Source organism: Anolis sagrei, chromosome 1 (assembly GCF_037176765.1).
Source record: "Anolis sagrei isolate rAnoSag1 chromosome 1, rAnoSag1.mat, whole genome shotgun sequence".
Taxonomy (NCBI): domain Eukaryota; kingdom Metazoa; phylum Chordata; class Lepidosauria; order Squamata; family Dactyloidae; genus Anolis; species Anolis sagrei.
In genome coordinates this window covers 279,830,138-279,848,010 of record NC_090021.1, presented here as the reverse complement: position 1 = coordinate 279,848,010, position 17,873 = coordinate 279,830,138, and the positions used below count along the sequence as shown (strand labels likewise).

Below are 17,873 nucleotides of genomic sequence, written 5' to 3'. Positions count from 1 at the left end.
AATAATAATCATCATCATCATCATCATTATCATCATCATCTTTATTTGTACCCCGACACCATCTCCTCAAAGGGGACACGAAGCGGCTTACATGGGGCCAAGCCCGAACAAGAATTACAATATAACAATACAAATTGCAATCAAATAAAGAACATAACATTAAAATATAAAACATCAAAGCATATAAAACAATATACACAAAACATAGGAACTAAGCATAATGACAGAAAGACAAAGGGTGGGCCGCATGTACATAAGATGATTTAAAAACTCCAGGTGAGATAAGGGTGGGGGGGAACTAATGGTAAGGGTGAAGTCATAGAGAGATAGGAAATTAAGCCAACCTTCGTATGGGGGGGGGGGGGGACTTCTGGGACAAGAACATGACCATAAAGTCCAGAAAACTCAAAGCAACCCAATGATTCCAGCCATGAAAGCCTTACACAACACATTGTGTATTGATTTCTCTTTTATCACACAGATAGCTGGTCAATTTCTGCTATTTCTAGCATTTTATAACCAATTTTCTCTTTAAAGCATATGATCTATACTCTTCCATTTTTATGCATAAAGTTTTCTTGATACTAAGAGCATAAAAGATTATATTAAGTTTTTTGGGATTTATATTATACTTTTTATAATCTAAGGTTTTAACTGGATGACTTTTAAATTGGATATAATTTTTTGGGGTTTAGCTGAGCCACCTTAGGTCTTACACCATAAAAAGGGCCGTGTGTGTGTGTGTTGACCAACAAGCCAAAGGAAAGTTTTGTATCTTTTTACTGCAGGGGAAGTGGTGGTTGCTTTTTTACTTTAGACTGTGCTTTTACCGTCACTTTGAGTCTGTCTGAGAAAGAGCGTTGGTTGCACTGCTGCTGGGCTGACACCAGTTTTTCTATCATGTCAAGCTGCTCCGATGTCATTTGAGGAGGGGGGGCTGCAGGAGATGGTGGGTTCTGGCGCACGACCACCATCCGGGCCTGATCATCTTCCTGCTTCTTAAGTTTCTTCAGCTGGATTTGCTCTTCAGAGAGAACACCTAAATGTATTGCATGGCATAAGAAACAGTGAGAGGGAAGCCAGCCACAAAACAAAACAAACTACACAGTCACCAAAAAAAAAAAAAAAAACCACTTCCCTCACTACAGAGGACTGGAAACACAAAGTTTCAGCATCTCTTGTTTCCGAGTATCAAGCTACATTGCATCCAAGGCTGGCTTCTACATCAAATATATTCAACAACTTTTCTTCTCTTTATAACAATCCTGTACAATTAATTTTTTCATTATTTCAGTCACACTATAACCCACAAGGAGCCGCCCAGTGGTGCAGCGGGTTAAATTACTGAGCTGCTGAACTTGCTGACTGAAAGGTTGGCAGTTCGAATCCACAAGACAGGGTGAGCTCCCACTGTTAGCCCCAGCTATTGCCAACCTAGCAATTTGAAAACATGCAAATGTGAGTAGATCAATAGGTACCGCTCTGGTGGGACGGTAACGGTGCTCCATGCAGTCATGCCAGCCACATGACCTTGGAGGCGCCTAAGGACAATGCAGGCTCTTCTGCTTAGAAATGGAGATAAGCACCACCCCCCAGAGTCGGACACAACTAGACTTAATGTCATGGGGAAACCTTTACCTTTACTATAGCCCACAATATAAATTTGGCCTCTTGGGAATTTCTGCTCCTTGATCAATTTCTCATGTTTCGTTTTGTTTGTTTGTTTGTTTGTTTGTTTTTATTTAAGTGATGAAATCAAGTTTCCAGATCTCATTACTGTGGGAAAAGGTATTATACTGTTCATTCACTCCGAAGGGGAGTGCAAACTTTACATAAAATAAGGTATATAGCCTATACATCCATCTTCCTTCATGTTTCTTAATGATTATCTGCTTGTTCTCTCCCCTTGGCACTGCCTGAGATTCTTCTTTATGCTTATGTTCAACTGATCTCAGTATTCACTTCAGTATTAAGTGAAAGTTCAAAAATTACAACCGAAATATTTTCCAATTCAGTATATTATATTATTCATACAGATGAACTATCATATGCTTTCTCTGAGCACAGAGTTTAGGATACCACCACACAGAAGTTTTTATGTAGTAAGGTAAAGGTTTCCCCTGGTGTTCACCTCCATTGCTAAACAAAAGAGTCAGCATTGTCCGTAGACACCTTCTAGGTCATGTGGCCAGTATGACTGCATGGAGCACAGTTACCTTCCCACTGGAGCAGTACCTATTGATCTATTCACATTTGCATGTTTTCAAACTGCTAGGTTGGCAGAAGCTGGGCCTAACAGTGGGGGCCCACCCCACTTCCCGGATTCGAACCGATAATCTTTTGGTCAGCAAGTTCAGCAGCTCAGTGGTTTAACCCACTGCGCCACCAGGGGACCCTTTTTATGTAGTAAAGAGCCCCAATAATCCCATTGTTTCTATACATTGCTTTTCCCCATATCCTCTTTACTCATGTTGCTCACAAATGTCCATTCTTGCCACTTACACTGCTCTCGCATGCCAGCCTCCTGGCATTTGCGCAAACGGCACTCTTGACACTTTCTGCGCATGTACATGTCCATCTCACATCTGCCGCCATTCTTGCAAACATAGTGCGCTCCCTTGATGACGCTGCGTCGGAAAAATCCTTTGCATCCCTCACAGCTCAGGACATTATAGTGGAAGCCAGAAGCCTTGTCGCCACACACGCTGCACACCTCATTCCCAAGCATCTTGGGCGCTGGGCCCTTCTTCCGTTTCAGGGGTGGTTTTTCTGTAAATGTACACAAAGGAGAAAGTGTATCAGCCAAGAATTCTTAGAGTGAACAATAATAATAACAGCAATTATTTAGCTCAAGGGGAGGTATAACATAGTGAAAACACAAATAAAACATAATACCATTAAAATTCATATATTAAAACACAAAGGACAATGATTAAAACACCAATATTAATAACTTGTGAAGTTAAAATTCAATGTTTAAAATTGACTGGGTAAACCTGCCAGAAAAGATAAGTCTTTAATTCTGTCCCAAATTTTGACAGCTCATTTCACTGTCAAATCTCTTCCTTCAGGTAACTCTACAGCAGGCATAGACAAACTCAGCCCTCCAGATGTTTTGGATCTAGCTGACTGGGATTTTTAGGAGCTGAAGTCCAAAACATCTGGAGAGCTGACGTTTGCCCATGCCTGTTCTACAGTTTAGGGTTAATACAGAAGTTAGTAAAAGTCAACATGCCTCTGAGAACTGTACCTACTGAAAAGGATACAAGAAATTCTTCCTCCATTAAAATCCCTCTGCATATTATAATTATTATTATGTTTATGTTTGTGTTTATCCTGCTTTATCTTTCCCGAAGGAGACTCAAAGCCAGAATATTGGATTCTTTCTAACCAATATAAATCTGCAAATTAGCACAAATGCATTCAAACAAACACACACATCTATAGATATATAAGATACTTAAGCAAAATATTTCTTATCCTAACATGGTTCTGTGAGATCTAAATATTATAACCTAAAGCAGTGGTTCTCAACCTGTGGGTCCCCAGGTGTTTTGGCCTACAACTCCTAGAAATCCCAGCCAGTTTACCAGCTGCTAGGATTTCTGGGAGTTGAAGGCCAAAACATCTGGGGACCCATAGGTTGAGAACCACTGACATAAAGGCACGAGAACCTATCAGGCCTTGAAAGCTAAGCAGGGTAGACTTTGTTATTACTTGGTCAGGAGACTGCCAATGAATATTATTATTATTATTATTATTATTATTAACTTTATTTGTACCCCGCTAGCATCTCCCGGAGGACTCGATGTGGCTTACACAGGCCGAAGCCTCAAAATACAATACAAGTGATGTAGGCTATACTTTACTTCAGAAAAAGAAATTGACAAAAGTACCTCTGAGCATTCATTGCCTAAGAAAACCCTATAAATTTCATGTGGTCACCAAAAGTCAACACGCAACTGGAGGGCACAAGCACACACCAAAATAATTGAACTTTAATGGGCTAACCAGTGGAGGGCAGCATTGCTTGATATACTTTGCCTAGAGTCTGATTATTTTTGATGAGAAGGTGAAAAGAGCATTGCTTCCTGAATTGTAATATACAGACATTTATCCCTTTTTTATTTTCTGTTTCACTATCTCTTTCAGTCAGTATTCACAAGCTTTTGAAACAATACAAAACGCAGAGCAGAAAAACAAGAAATGTGTACTCCGATCATAGACAGCCCTCCTGCCTTCTTTTTAAAAAAAGGAAACACTTTTGTCTGTCCTCCAAGCATTCAATACTAGATAGGTACATTGATTTGCTTGCTCAGTAAACCAACAGTTACAGCAATGTTTGGATCTCATCACCATTGCTAAATACAAAACCTTTCCAGTTCCTGTTCTGTACAGGCTCTGTCCCTTGACTCTTTGACTACTGAATGCAACTTTTCCACCAGCCTTTAGAAAATCAGTTTGCATTAGTATATGCACCTCATGCCCTCTAATAAAGCTTTCCCCTGACATTAAGTCTAGTCATGCCCAACTCTGAGGGGTGCTGCTCATCTCCATTTCTAGGCCGAAGGATTGGCGTTGTCCCTAGACACCTCAAAGGTCATGTGGCCGGCAGAAAATGTTATCTGCCTCAAGCACATTGTCATGCCCATAATAATTATTCACAATCCTTCCCCTCTAACACATACCTATATGCTCAAGTGGAATCTCTGAGCTATGGAAAAGTGCAAAGCCTTTCTCCTCCATGTCAAATACACCTGTCTTCTTCCCATGACTTTGTGCCACAAGCTGTGTGGGACCCATGATGGTCTTCCGTAGACGGGTTCACATTCTTCTCGCTTCTATAGTATAGTTATGATCACGATGAACATATCCATTCTTACAATAATCCTTGGAAAATTGAGATGCCTCTGAAAGAGACCTGAAAGCCAAGGAAAGAAAACACAATTCTTAAAATCACTGTGAAGTCCCACCAATCCAGACTGCCTCCTTCTCTACTGGTTTGTTCCCTAATAATTGCCATCTTTTTCCTTTTACCTGAGAGGTATTAAATTTCTTAACTTCATTCCTTTGCAGGATAACATATAGCCAACTTTTATACTTAAAACCATTCCATGTAGTGGAAAGACGGCAAAAACAGCTTCAGATACATAAGCTTTAAAAGTACAAATAGTCAACGTAAAAATAGCAAAGCCAGCAAAAGAAGAAATAAATCACGTTGTGCGGTCAGTTGTCTTAACGGCATAGAGTCAAAAGTGAAGACTTCCCATTGGTAACAATGTCACTTTGATAGAGGTTTGTGAAAAAATATTATTGGCAGATACAAATTTGACAAATTGAGAAAAGGAGTCAAAAGAAAGAAAGAAAGACAGAAGTTTACAAGATAACACAGTGCCTTCCATGCTATTTAAAATAAAGTTTGCTGAATCCAACTAATAAACAAAACCCAAATTTTTGGCCCAGCTTAATCCATGGAAGAATCTTGGACTTTTTTGGGCATTCTGGAAGAGATTTCTGAGGCAGAAAAGGTGTTTGTGTCTTAGATGTTCCTGAAGGTATGGGGTTTTTGGAAGAACATTTAATCAAATCTTATGTTAAAGAAAGATCTTACAGGTCATAAGTAAAGGAAAAGGTTTCCCCTGACATTAAGTCTAGTGGTGTCTGACTCTGGGGGGGGGGGGGGGCTCAGCTCCATTTCTAAGCCAAAGAGCTGGCTTTCTCCATAGACACCTCATAGCATCATAGAATTATAGAGTTGGAAGAGACCTCATGGGCCATCCAGTCCAACCCCCTGCCAAGAAGCAGGAAAATTGCATTCAACGCACCCCCAACAGATGGCCATCCAGCCTCTATTTAAAAGCCTCCAAAAAAAGGAGCCTCCACCACACTCCGGGGCAGAGAGTTCCACTGCCGAACAGCTCTCACATGACCTCAAAGGTCATGTGGCTAGCATGCCTGCATGGAGCACTGTTACCTTCCCGCACAAGCGGTACCTATTGATCTACTCACATTTGCATGTTTTCGATCTGCCAGGTTGGCAGAAGCTGGGTCTAATTGTGGGAGCTCACCCCGCTCCCCGGATTCAAACCGCCAACCTTTCGGACAGCAAGTTCAGCAGCTCAGCAGTTTAACCCACTGCGCCACCAGGGGGCCCCTCTTAGGTCATCAAAGGACTAAAAATTACAGCAGAACACAACTGCAAATCTTATATCAAAGGGACCAGTATCCCCAGTTTCACTCATTCATATCTGACAAAATATTCCTTTCTAGACATTTTTAGATTTTCCAGCAAAACTCAGTGGTATTCTTTGGCTAGAAGTCCATCATATCCACACACAGTCTAAAACATATTCACCACTGATATGAGAGTCATACTGTAATAATAAAAGAATTTCTATACACACAACAGAAATCTGAGTGATGCAATTCAATTGTCTGCTGGTCTCAACTTAGTAATTAGGCAACACTGGTGGGAACTAATATTTCGGGGCAGAATGTTCCAGAAAACAGGGAGGCAAGCCAGACAGCTGGAGCCACAGAGAAAGACACAGATTCATGCCTAGAATAATTTCAAAAGTGACATGTCATCAATCATGCGAAGATGCCAAGTCAAACAGCAAAAGTGAAACTTGCTGCTGTGTAGATATTTTAATCCATGGGGCAGTTTTTGACAGGGCAAGAATTTGAAGTTTTTTACATTTAGGTAGCCTGAAAGGTAAAGGTAAAGGTAGTCCCCTGACATTAAGTCCAGTCATGTCTGACTCTGGGGTGTGGTGCTCATCTCCATTTCTAAGCCGAAGAGCCAGCGTTGTCCATAGACACCTCCAAGGTCATGTGGCCGGCATGACTGCATGGAGCGCCGTTACCTTCCTGCCGGAGCGGTACCTATTGATCTACTCACATTTGCATGTTTTCGAACTGCTAGGTTGGCAGAAGCTAGGGCTGACAGCGGAAGCTCACGCCGCTCCCCGGAATTGAACCTGCGACCTTTCGATCAACAAGCTCAGCAGCTCAGTGCTTTAACCCACTGCGCCACCGGGGGCTCTAGCCTGAAAGGAAGGCTATTATGAAGCAATCATAAGAAGTCTCTATAGACTAAGGTGGAGCCCCCCAGTGGCGCAGTGGGTTAACCCACTGAGCTGCTGAACTTGCTGATTGAAAGGTGGAAGGTTTGAATCCGGGGAGCGGCGTGAGCTCCCGCTGTTAGACCCAGCTTCTGCCAACCTAGCAGTTTAAAAACATGCAAATGTGTGTTGATCAATAGGTACCACTCCAGCAGGAAAGTAATGGCACTCCATACAGTCATGCTGGCCACATGACCTTGGAGGTGTCTATGGACAATGTTGGCTATTCGGCTTAGAAATGGAGATGAGCACCAACCCCCAGGCGGACACGACTGGACTTAATCTCAGGGGAAAGCCTTTACCTTTACCTATAGACTCAGGTAGTATTATTTTCACAGAGCTGAAAATATTCTGGAAAAAGGATCCAGGCCCCGGTTACAGTGTTGCTTTTTATTCTGGGTTTTTTTTTTTGGCTGTTGTTTATGTATTTTAATATGCTGTATTTTAACTATGTTGATTGGGCTCGTCCCCATGTAAGCCGCCCGACAAGTTGTTGTTGTTGTTGTGGTTGCCTGGGGTTAATCTGATTTATGTTGGCCATTTTAACATTTCTGTTTCCATTTTGAAATGGCTTGTATGACTTGGTTTGTTTCATTCCTTGCCTGTCACCTAATCTTGCTCCTTCTCCTGTCTAGTGCACAGGAAGGTAAATTAACCTTAATACATCCACATATTACAAAAAGAAGATTTCTGTTGAGAGACAGAGGTTTAAAGCTTTATCCTTCCTGACCTCCTTAAACATTCCCAGAAGTGGACAAAAAAATAGTTCCTGGATTGCTGAAGTCACTCACTGTCACTCAAAGGATTCAAGAGATATTAATCAATACAGTAGCAATAGAGATGACAATTTCCCTCCTAAATTCAAGGTCCAAAAGTAGTTTGCATTCAATTAACTCGGTGTGAGAGGAGAGAAGGGGGTAGAGGGTTATCCTTCCTAAATTCAGTACATACATTTCATAGTTTTATTATCTAAAGCAGTAATTTTGTTCGGTTCAACATCTTTATTAATGATGCAGATGAAGGGTTAGAAAGCATGATGATCAAGCTTGCAGATGACATCAAATTGGGAGAGATAGCCAATAACCCAGAAGACAGGAACAGAATTCAAAACGATCTCAACAGATTAGAGAGATCATCCAAAACTAACAAAATGAAGTTCAACAGCAACAAATGTGAAACACTTCACTTAGGCAGAAAAAATGAAATGCAAAGATACAGAATGGGGGACGTGTGGCTTGAGAGCAGTGCGTGTGAAAAAGATCTTGGAGTCCTCGTGGACAACAAGTTAAACATGAGCCAACAATGTGATGTGGCGGCAAAAAAAGCCAATGGGATTTTGGCCTGCATCAATAGGAGTACAGTGTCTAGATGCAGGGAAGTCATGCAACCCCTCTATTCTGCCTTGGTTACTAGACCACACCTGTATCCAATTCTGGGCACCACAATTGGAATGTGTCCAGAGGAGGGCGACTAAAATGATCAAGGGTCTGGAGAACAAGCCCTGTGAGGAGCGGCTTAAAGAGCTGGGCATGTTTAGCCTGGAGAAGAGAAAGCTGAGAGGAGACATGATGCCCATGTATAAATATTTGAGGGAATGTCATAGGGAGGAGGGAGCAAGCTTGTTTTCTGCTGCCCTGGAGACTAGGACGCCAAACAATGGCTTCAAACTACAAGAAAGGAGATTCCACCTGAACATTAGGAAGAACTTTCTCACTGCGAGAGCTGTTCAGCAGTGGAACTCTCTGCCCCAGAGTGTGGAAGAGACCCATTCTGTGGAGACTTTTAAACAGAGGCTGGATGGCCATCTGTCTGGGGTGCTTTGAATGCGATTTTCCTGCTTTTTGGCAGGAGGTTGGACTGGATGCCCCACAACATCTCTTCCAACTCTATGATTCTATGAGTATTTGAAATTAGGACTAGAAACCTAAGTAAGGAGATATAAACACTAACACAAAGAAAAGATCACAAAAGGATACAGGAACAGTAGTGCATGAGGACACAATGGAAAGCATACAAGTTCCTCAGTTGTACAATCTGCGGTACATCTGGAAAAGTAACAAATGTCTTATGAAGTTCTTATGAGTAGTGAACTACATTTCTTTGCTTATTATTCCCAAGGGAATGAATTCAAGCTGGAAATACTGGGACAACTTCCTTTCAATTCCCTTGAAGACTTATAAAAACAAAAGGGCATCATAATAGTAACTTCCCAAACTTTTATGTTCAAAATGAAGGATAAAAACTGCTCTAGCTTCTTTAAAGCCAGCAACTGATATGGGAACCGTACACTGCATTTTTTTTTACTGCTACAGATTAAGATGGCTACAATTTTGTTGCTTTTTAAGAAAAATGCTTTCTGAAGCCTTTTTACTAAATGCTGAATTCTCATTTTTACCTTAGTGGATCCACAAGCAATTTCAGTGTGTTGAATCTTATCTAATGTTGCTTGACAAAAAATTCCAAAATGAGAAATGAAGCATTTGAAACAAAAGATAAGTATTATGTCCAACAGGAATATGCTTTATGAAACAAGGGATATTTTTTGAGCCAAAGCTATACAACAATTCATGCTGCATCCACTTAGAAGCATGATGCTTCTCTACACAAGGTTTGTATGTTCCATTTTCAGTGCTGAAATCCCCAAGGGGAACCTGAGAGCGAGGACTTGTGAACAACAGAGAATTTAAATTATAGATATATGTTCCCTTCCCTTTGTTCCCAGAAGTAGCACCAAATACAGCTCACAGCTAATTTAGAAGTAGCTACAGAAAGGTATAGGAAAATGCATATAATCAGTTATGCTACAATACAAATGTTTTATTCTATGTTTATTTCTAAAATAAACTATATCAAATTATTATTATATTAAAAGTAATTCAAAAGGCACCAATTAAAGCACATACATTAGCAATCCATTAAAAGTGGTTTTCTCAATAGCCACTCAATTACCAAAAGTTTCCAAGGAAACAAAGGTCTTTTGCCAGCCAACAGAAAATAGTAAGGGTTGTGCAGCAATAATGGTATGCTTTTATGCTCTCTCACACAGGTTTTAAAAATTCAATATACTGAATATTCAGTACAGGAGAACAGAGAGAAAATGCCAAAAAATATAAATAATTGTGAAATTGACCTTAACAGGTCAGTTTCTGTGTACTAATATAACACAAGCCTAAACTTTTGTTAAAATCTATTATTTGGACATTGCATTTCCTAAGCCAATTCATAAAATAATGCACAAGCCTTTAAGGTCTCTTTGTTATCCAAGATGGTAAACAGAGACTATTAAGGCCGTGAAGTCTCTTGTACACTATTCTTGACAGAAATCACTCCCCATACCAAAAAAGGAAAATTCATAATTGTAAATAAAAATAATTAAATGTTCAGTTTGTTTGCAATGTTTAGTAAAACCTAGATAAAGCATTACATTGATTAATGCCCAACTAAAAGATCATAGCATTTTTCAGTGATTCACATTTACTGTCTTCAGCGCAAAGTCACAGTCCTGTATTGTCGAAGGCTTTCATGGCCGGAATCCATGGGTTGTTGTAGGTTTTTCCGGGCTATATGGCCATGTTCTGGAGGCAATTTTTCTCCTGACGTTTCGCCTGCATCTATGGCAAGCATCCTCAGAGGTAATGAGGTCTGTTGGAACTAGGAAAAATGGGTTTATATATCTGTGGAATGACCAGGGTGAGACAAAGGACTTTTGTTTGCTGGGGCTAGCTGTGAATGTTTCAGCTGATCACCTTGATTAGCATTCAATGGCTTGGAAGCGCCTGTGTTTGCAAAACAGAACACGACTATTGGTAACAGGATGCCTTGGAGGTCTCTCATTTCATACAGTTGCTATGTGTCAAAGGGACTGAACATGACAATAAAGCTGCATTTAGTATGACCACTTACCCCAGCAGGTCTGTAGAAAAAAAATGAATTATGCTTTTATTGTAGTCAACCAACCACTTTTGTCATTAGCACAAACAAAAAGGGGCAAGGTTTTCAGAACCACGGACCACCATGATTCTTACTCTGTCAATGACCATCTGTATCACCAAGTCAAGTGTCTGCTTGGGAATGGATATCAGCTGAAATCCACTGTTCATCCTGCCTTAAATTTGGTCCTACCTCACAGTCACTGCTTGTCACAAGAAAATATAAAGTACAGGTGCTCCCTTTTCTAGTAGTTTGTTTACATGTCCTTCATTTTTACCCCTGCAATGGAGCCCAACTCAATTCCAACTTGCTTGAGTATGCCAATACTTCCCACTTTAAATGTACTGGGAGAACCAGTTCCCTCTAATAATGTAACTAGAGCCTAAAGGAAATATGTAAAAGCCCAGTGGCAAAGAGTACACGTTTGGTTTTAGAGTTCCTGCAAATCTTTTTTATATTACTCCAATTACAACAAAATACCGTTTAAAACATACCTGCTAACTGCAACTGTGGAGTGCACTGCTTTGCCAGTTCTTGTTCTTAGTACCAGCCCCAGATGCCAAAAGATAGACTATTTGGCAAGCCTTCCTCTCAAAAGCACAACTATAGGGAAGAGCACCACCCATGGGGAAGTAAATGTAAGTGAAAGGCTGAGAGAAGCATATTATTCCTTGGTTTGTGGTCACACTAGTGTCTCCCATCAGGCGCCAAGTACTTCCAAGATGTTGGCATCAGCCCTTATCCCCACCCTTAGAAGTAGCTGAGCAACACAGAGAACAAATGTCCTAAGGTCAACTTTTTGCCATGTGAGACAGAATCATAGAACTATAGCATTGGAAGATACTCCAAAGACCACCCATACAGTCTGCAGGAATACACAATCAAAGCACCCCTGACAGATTGCTATCTGGCCTCTTGCTTAAAAACATTCAGAGAAGGAGACTCCACCACACTCCAAGGCAGAGTATTCCACTACCAACAGCAAGTTCTTCCTGATGTTTCGGTGGGATCTTTTTACTGCAGTTTGAATCCATTGCTCCACGTCCTAGTCTCTGAAGCAGTAGAAAATAAGCTCGGCCCTCCTCAACATGACATCCTCTCCAATATTTAAATATGGCTATCATGTCAGCTCTTAATCCTCTTTTCTCCAGGCTAAACATGCTTAGCTTCCTAAGCTGCTCCTCACAGGCCATGGTTTCCAAGTCTTTTACCATTTTGGTTGTCCTCTTCTGGATATGTTTCAGCTTGTTAATATGCTTGAATTGTAGCGCCCAGGACAGGACACAGTCTTCCAGGTATGGTCAAAAACAAATGTAATTATGCAAGACATTACCAAAATAAACCAATTAAGATTATCATAAGCTTCACTTTGGAATAACATCTCATACCCAAAGGAGCCTAATGGTTCACTTCACCACCGCATACGATGTGCTTTCCCATAGTAAAGTCGCTATTCTTTTCATTCACAGTAACAGCTTTGCTTTTGTCTTCATTCTCTAATTTCCTAAGGTTTAAAAAAATCCTTCAATATATATCATCTGTATAAGAATGTGAAACCATACAAGACCTGACCCCAACAACTAGGGCAGAGTGCAAGGCGGGATGGGGAAAGGACAAATTGCTTAAACCTGAACTTCAGGGGGAAAATCCATTCAAAGTCATAGAATCCTCAGCTACAAAAATACTGGTAGTTTTTCCAAGTTAGGGCTTAAATCTGTCCCTTTAGGCTGATTGTCCTGTCAAAATCTCTCGATCCACAGTTCCTCTTCCCGCAACCTCATCCCATATAAAAATATATACATATACCTATCTATTTTCTCCACAGGGAAAAAAACAATGAAGTGGGAATTGGATAAGAAATAATGTTGCCTATGGTTGTTGTTGCATGCCTTCAAGTAGTTACTGATTTATGGCAAACTCTAAGGAAGACTTGCTTTTTACTCATTTGACCTCATGGACCAGCCCACGCCAGAGCTCCCTGTCAGCCATGGCCACCCCCAGCTCCTTCAAGGTCAAGCCAGTCACTTCAAGGTTAACATCCAACCATCTTGCCCTTGGTCAGCCCATCTTCCTTTTTCCTTCCATTTTCCCCAGCATTATCTTCTCCAAGTACTTCATCTTTGCCTCTAATATTCTTCCCTCCAGTGAGCAGTTGGGCTTTATTTCATTGAGTATGGACTGGTTGGGTCTTCTCACGATCCAAGGCACTCTCAGAATTTTCCTCCAACACCACAGTTCAACCACAGTGGGGATAAGGGCTGATGCCAACATCTTGGAATTTATCTTCCTTTGCTCAGCCTTCCTTATGGTCCAGCTCTCGCATCCATAGGTTACTAAAGGGGATACCATTGCTTTAACTATGCGGATCTTCATTGCCAGTGTGATGTGTCACTATTTTATCGAGATTGATCATTCCTCTTCTCCCAAGAAGTAAGACTGGCAACCATACTATAGGGTTTTGTTAGCAAAATTTATGCAGAGGAAGTTTGACATTGCCTTCCTGAGGCTGAAAGGGTATGACTTGCCCAAGATCACTCAGGGAGTTTCCATGGCTGACTACAGATTCTCCAAGGAAAGAATCAGTACATGGATTAGTGTATCTCATATCACCTTTAGTTATTTATTTTACTCATTTATATTCTGTTTCTTTCCCAACAAAGGGACTCAAGGCAGCTGACAACATGTTAAAAATTAATACGATACATAAACAACCTTTCTGATCCTGCATCACATTTGTCTAATCTTTTTGCTTAAAAAAAACCCTACCTATGCTGTAGGAAGCATTTTTAACACATTGGACTATTTGGTACAATCAATTCAAAATGCATTGTGTAAGAACGTGAAACTCAATGGTAACCATACATGACTCAATCCCAACCAAGACCATGGTTTTAAACTATGTTCTGGCATTGCAAGAATTTATCTAAAAGCAGACAGAGGATCTCAGAGAAGATCTTAAAAACAGTGGGATGCTTCAATAAAACAAATTAGAAAGATTCAAAAGAACTATTCCTCCAACCTTGGGCATAAAAATTCAGATGATGCAATAATTAGCTTCCAATAAAAAATAGTCCACTTGGAAAGTCTGCAGAATTGTCAGGATCTTGCTAGTGACATGTATGTGTTAAATGTGACTTATGCACACAAATGCTCCCTTTTTGGAAGGAGGTGCTCTTCTGTGCAATGTTGTCAAGCCCTAGGAGAAGCCACTCCTGCTGCTGTATATCAGTGAGGAGGGGAAAGCAGGAAAACAGTTCAGAAGATGAAGGGCACAAATGCCGCAGTAAAAATATTTGGTTTTTGTCATCTATGCATGTCCTTCAACAGCTTTATGGTTTATACATATTTTTTGTACCCAGGACAACATATAAGTTTTCCTGTATAATAGACTAAAGTGGGGAGGTAAATATATACACATACATGTACACACACATTCACACAGAGGAACCTGTAACTATGTCTGAAAGTATTCCCTCCAAAGTTAACATGATATTGGGGAGTAATGCAGCAGAGAAGCAGGAGCAGTGATGGTGGCAGCAGCAAGGGAGGATACATGGAAAGGAACTAAATTTTAGTACATTCAGACCAAGGCTTGGAGAAGTTATTTATTTATTTAATAAATACCCCGCCCTTCTCACCCCCAACGGGGGACTCAGGGTGGCCTCACAGAAGCCCCATACAATGTCATAATTACTGTTTTGACTACACCTCCCAGAATCACACGGCTTTGGCAAGTTCTGACTCATAGGTCTATCTCTACAAAAGACACAAAAAAAGCCCAGCTCCACCATTGTGAAAATAGATGCTGTACTTATACACCTATCTCATACTTTGGTTTCCAAATAAGAAGCATGCCACAACAGTGGTGATAACAGCAGCAGCAGGAGTGGGATGTGGTAACACAAAACTGTACTTGTAGGTTAAATCAACAACTGCCTGTTTCCTTAAAGTTGTTGAAGAAACACTGAATAAACAGTTTTGTGGATTTTCTTAAGAAAAAGTAGAGAAAACTTCCAGGAAAAATTAACCTAATCAAGTTCCAGGAAAATGTTCTAGTGTTCCCAATAATGTTATCTGATTTAGCAATTTTGGTTTAAATGTTATACACCTAGTTCAACAAGTTAAACATTGTATTTCACCAAATAACAAATCACAGTACAACTATCCAGGCAACTATCCATAAATATGGAGATAAATCAATAGATAGGTGGAAAATTTTCCATTGAAAAAATGTAATTGGGCAATTTTCCACATCTCTGTAAGTATCAACAAAGAAAAACAAGAGGCCAAAGCCAAATAAGAATATTCACTCCACATTCATTTTCTCTACATAAAACAGACTGGTGCCAGTGTGGCCTTTTACTCAGGTCAGTTTCTCCTATTTTTGTGCCATCCAGCAAATTTTTCACAAGCTTTCTAAAAGGCTTCCTCATTTCTTCTAAGGATCTGCTGGAGGGAAGCAAATTGTTCTCACAAGCGTTCTCTTAATTGTTCCTCTTAATTTCCCCAGTACTCCTTTTTTCAATATGTTTTATGAATAGTCTTGCTCACCTATTTTTATCTATTTAGATGTACTGTAGTAGTTTACTTCCCCATCACCACATGCACATCACCACATGCACATCACCACATGCACATACTCTTGTGACTTAGATCCACAATTATGAAGAATATTTTTGTTGATTTCCTACAACAAGCTCAGTTGTCTGTATATTTTAGTGAGGTGTAAGTTCCACTCATGCATAAATTAACCAGGTTTTGAGATCCAAACTATGGATTTTGATGTGACCTGCGGATATGACCAGGGGATAAGTTGAGGAAAGAGGAAAGCCCCAAAACCACCTTAGGGAGCCACCCACTCCTGACCAGTATAATTTCCATGCCTGGGTATTCAAAATGGCAAGAAGTAGTGCTGCAGTGGGGAGAGTAGAGCGGGGTGGACTAAGCTCTTGCCTTTCACCAGACTACTCAGAGAAAGGGGTGGTTGCTTTTTATCTTTAAAAAATCCTGCAAATCTCTTGGGAAAACAGGCGAACAAATGTCAACTTCTAGAAGAAGCAAAGACCACCAGCACTGAAACAATAATTATCTGCCATCAACTTTGTTGGACTGACCACATTGTCGAAATGTGTGATCGTTGTCTTCCAAAGCAGTTACTTTACTCTCAACTTAAGAACAGAAAATAGAATGTTGATGGACAACAAAAGAGATTTAAAGATGGGCTTAAAGCTAATCTTTAAAAATGTGGTATAAACTTTGAGAAGTGGGAAGATCTGGCACTCCAGCTTTTGAACTGGAGGTCAGCTTTTACCAGTGTTGCTATGTATATTCAAGAGGCACAAACAGAGGTCAAAAGGAAGAAACGTGCCAAGAAAACCAATGATTGTCCTCTTTCTGTGAAGCTACACATGAAAGGAGATAGAAAATTCAGATGTTACTCACTTTGGGGTTCCAAGGCCAGTGAACAGTTCCCTCCTACAAAAAGGGATCATGAGGATTATCTACAGGTGCCCCCAAATCGGAGCTTCCAGACTGAACCCAAGAATACACCCAAATTATAAGGTTCATAATTTCCAGCATACATTATATTCTTATTTCCTACCAAAAAGGAACTCTGCCTTGTCTTTGAACAGCGGAAAGGAAAGAAAAATGTATCCTGGGGGCCCAGCAGGTCAATGGCCTTGTTGTGAACCAGAAATCCCCAACACTACCTTACAAATTCACACACACACCCAAGAATGATGAGAAGCCTTGTTCAACAGCACCCCCAAGTACCATCCTAGAGAGGTAATTCTGAAGAATGGTATCAAAGGCCACCAAGGGATCCAGCAGAATCCACAGGATTACACTCCTTTGACCCTATCCCGGTACAGATCATCTACCAGTGACCAAAGTGGTCTCTGTTCCATACACAATGAAATGAAGCTCAATAATCCATTTCAACCAGAGCCTCCAAAACTATATGTACTTGCTCCCTATGTTTTGTCTTGCCATCAGCAGATAATGATTTAATACCTATATTGATATTATTATTATTATTATTATTATTATTGACATAGATATTATAGGCATATAGGTATTATTATTATTATTATTATTATTATTATAGATGTATAGATATTATTGACAGACAGATATTAATATTATTATTATAGACATATGGATATTTTATAGGCATATTGGCATTATTATTACAGACATACAGATGTTATTATAGACATGTAGATATTATTGTTTTAGACACACAGATATCATAGCCATATATAATAGACTTATAGATATTATTATGATATATAGATATTATTATTGTAGACATTATAGCCCAGGGTTGCTATAAAATAAAAATGGATGGCCATCTTTCGGGAGTGTTTTGATTGTGCCTTCCTGGACAGCATTTCCTAACTCAAAGAGCGTGTGTTTCCTGTTTTTGTCCTTTCTTTGAATACTGGACTTCATTTCCCAGAATTCCTTCCCATAACTCAATATGGGTGAGCTTTCTGGGAGCTGAAGTATGTAGAGATATGTGTGTGCATATAGGTGTGTGTGTATACATACACATGAACACACACAGAATCCCTACTGTGTGAGTGCCTAGCAGCCCAACGGAAGCGCCTCCATGCTGCTGACCCAAGCACCTCAAGTCCCAGGCAGCCAAGAGGGAAGGAAAGGGAAAGGAAAGGAAAGGAAGGGGAGGGGGTGGATCTGGAGGAGGGTGTTCTCTCTCTCCCTCCCTCTCTCCCTCCCTCTCTCTCAATCTTTTAGGAAGAAAGAGGCAGGGGGTAGCGAGAGGGATATACTGGCCACCTTTCACTCCCTCCC

The 17,873-nt window shown here is 40.4% G+C and overlaps 1 protein-coding gene across 3 annotated transcripts in view; it reads right to left on the bottom strand.

The window, feature by feature from the left end:
• NR1H3 (nuclear receptor subfamily 1 group H member 3) overlaps nt 1–17,873 on the bottom strand; it is a 54,271-nt gene that overhangs the window by 11,240 nt on the left and 25,158 nt on the right. Inside the window, exons 1-5 of one of the 3 annotated variants that reach the window (XM_067462754.1) lie at nt 9,520–9,602; nt 9,075–9,169; nt 4,689–4,921; nt 2,503–2,769; nt 831–1,039 (exon numbers count right to left, since the gene is read on the bottom strand). In XM_067462754.1, coding sequence (XP_067318855.1) covers nt 831–1,039; nt 2,503–2,769; nt 4,689–4,803 — 591 coding nt within the window. In that variant the 5' untranslated portion in view covers nt 4,804–4,921; nt 9,075–9,169; nt 9,520–9,602. Of the gene's footprint in view, nt 1–830; nt 1,040–2,502; nt 2,770–4,688; nt 4,922–9,074; nt 9,170–9,519; nt 9,603–17,873 lie in introns of those variants that run through there. The other 2 variants (XM_067462753.1, XM_060763462.2) reach the window with 2 other exon arrangements.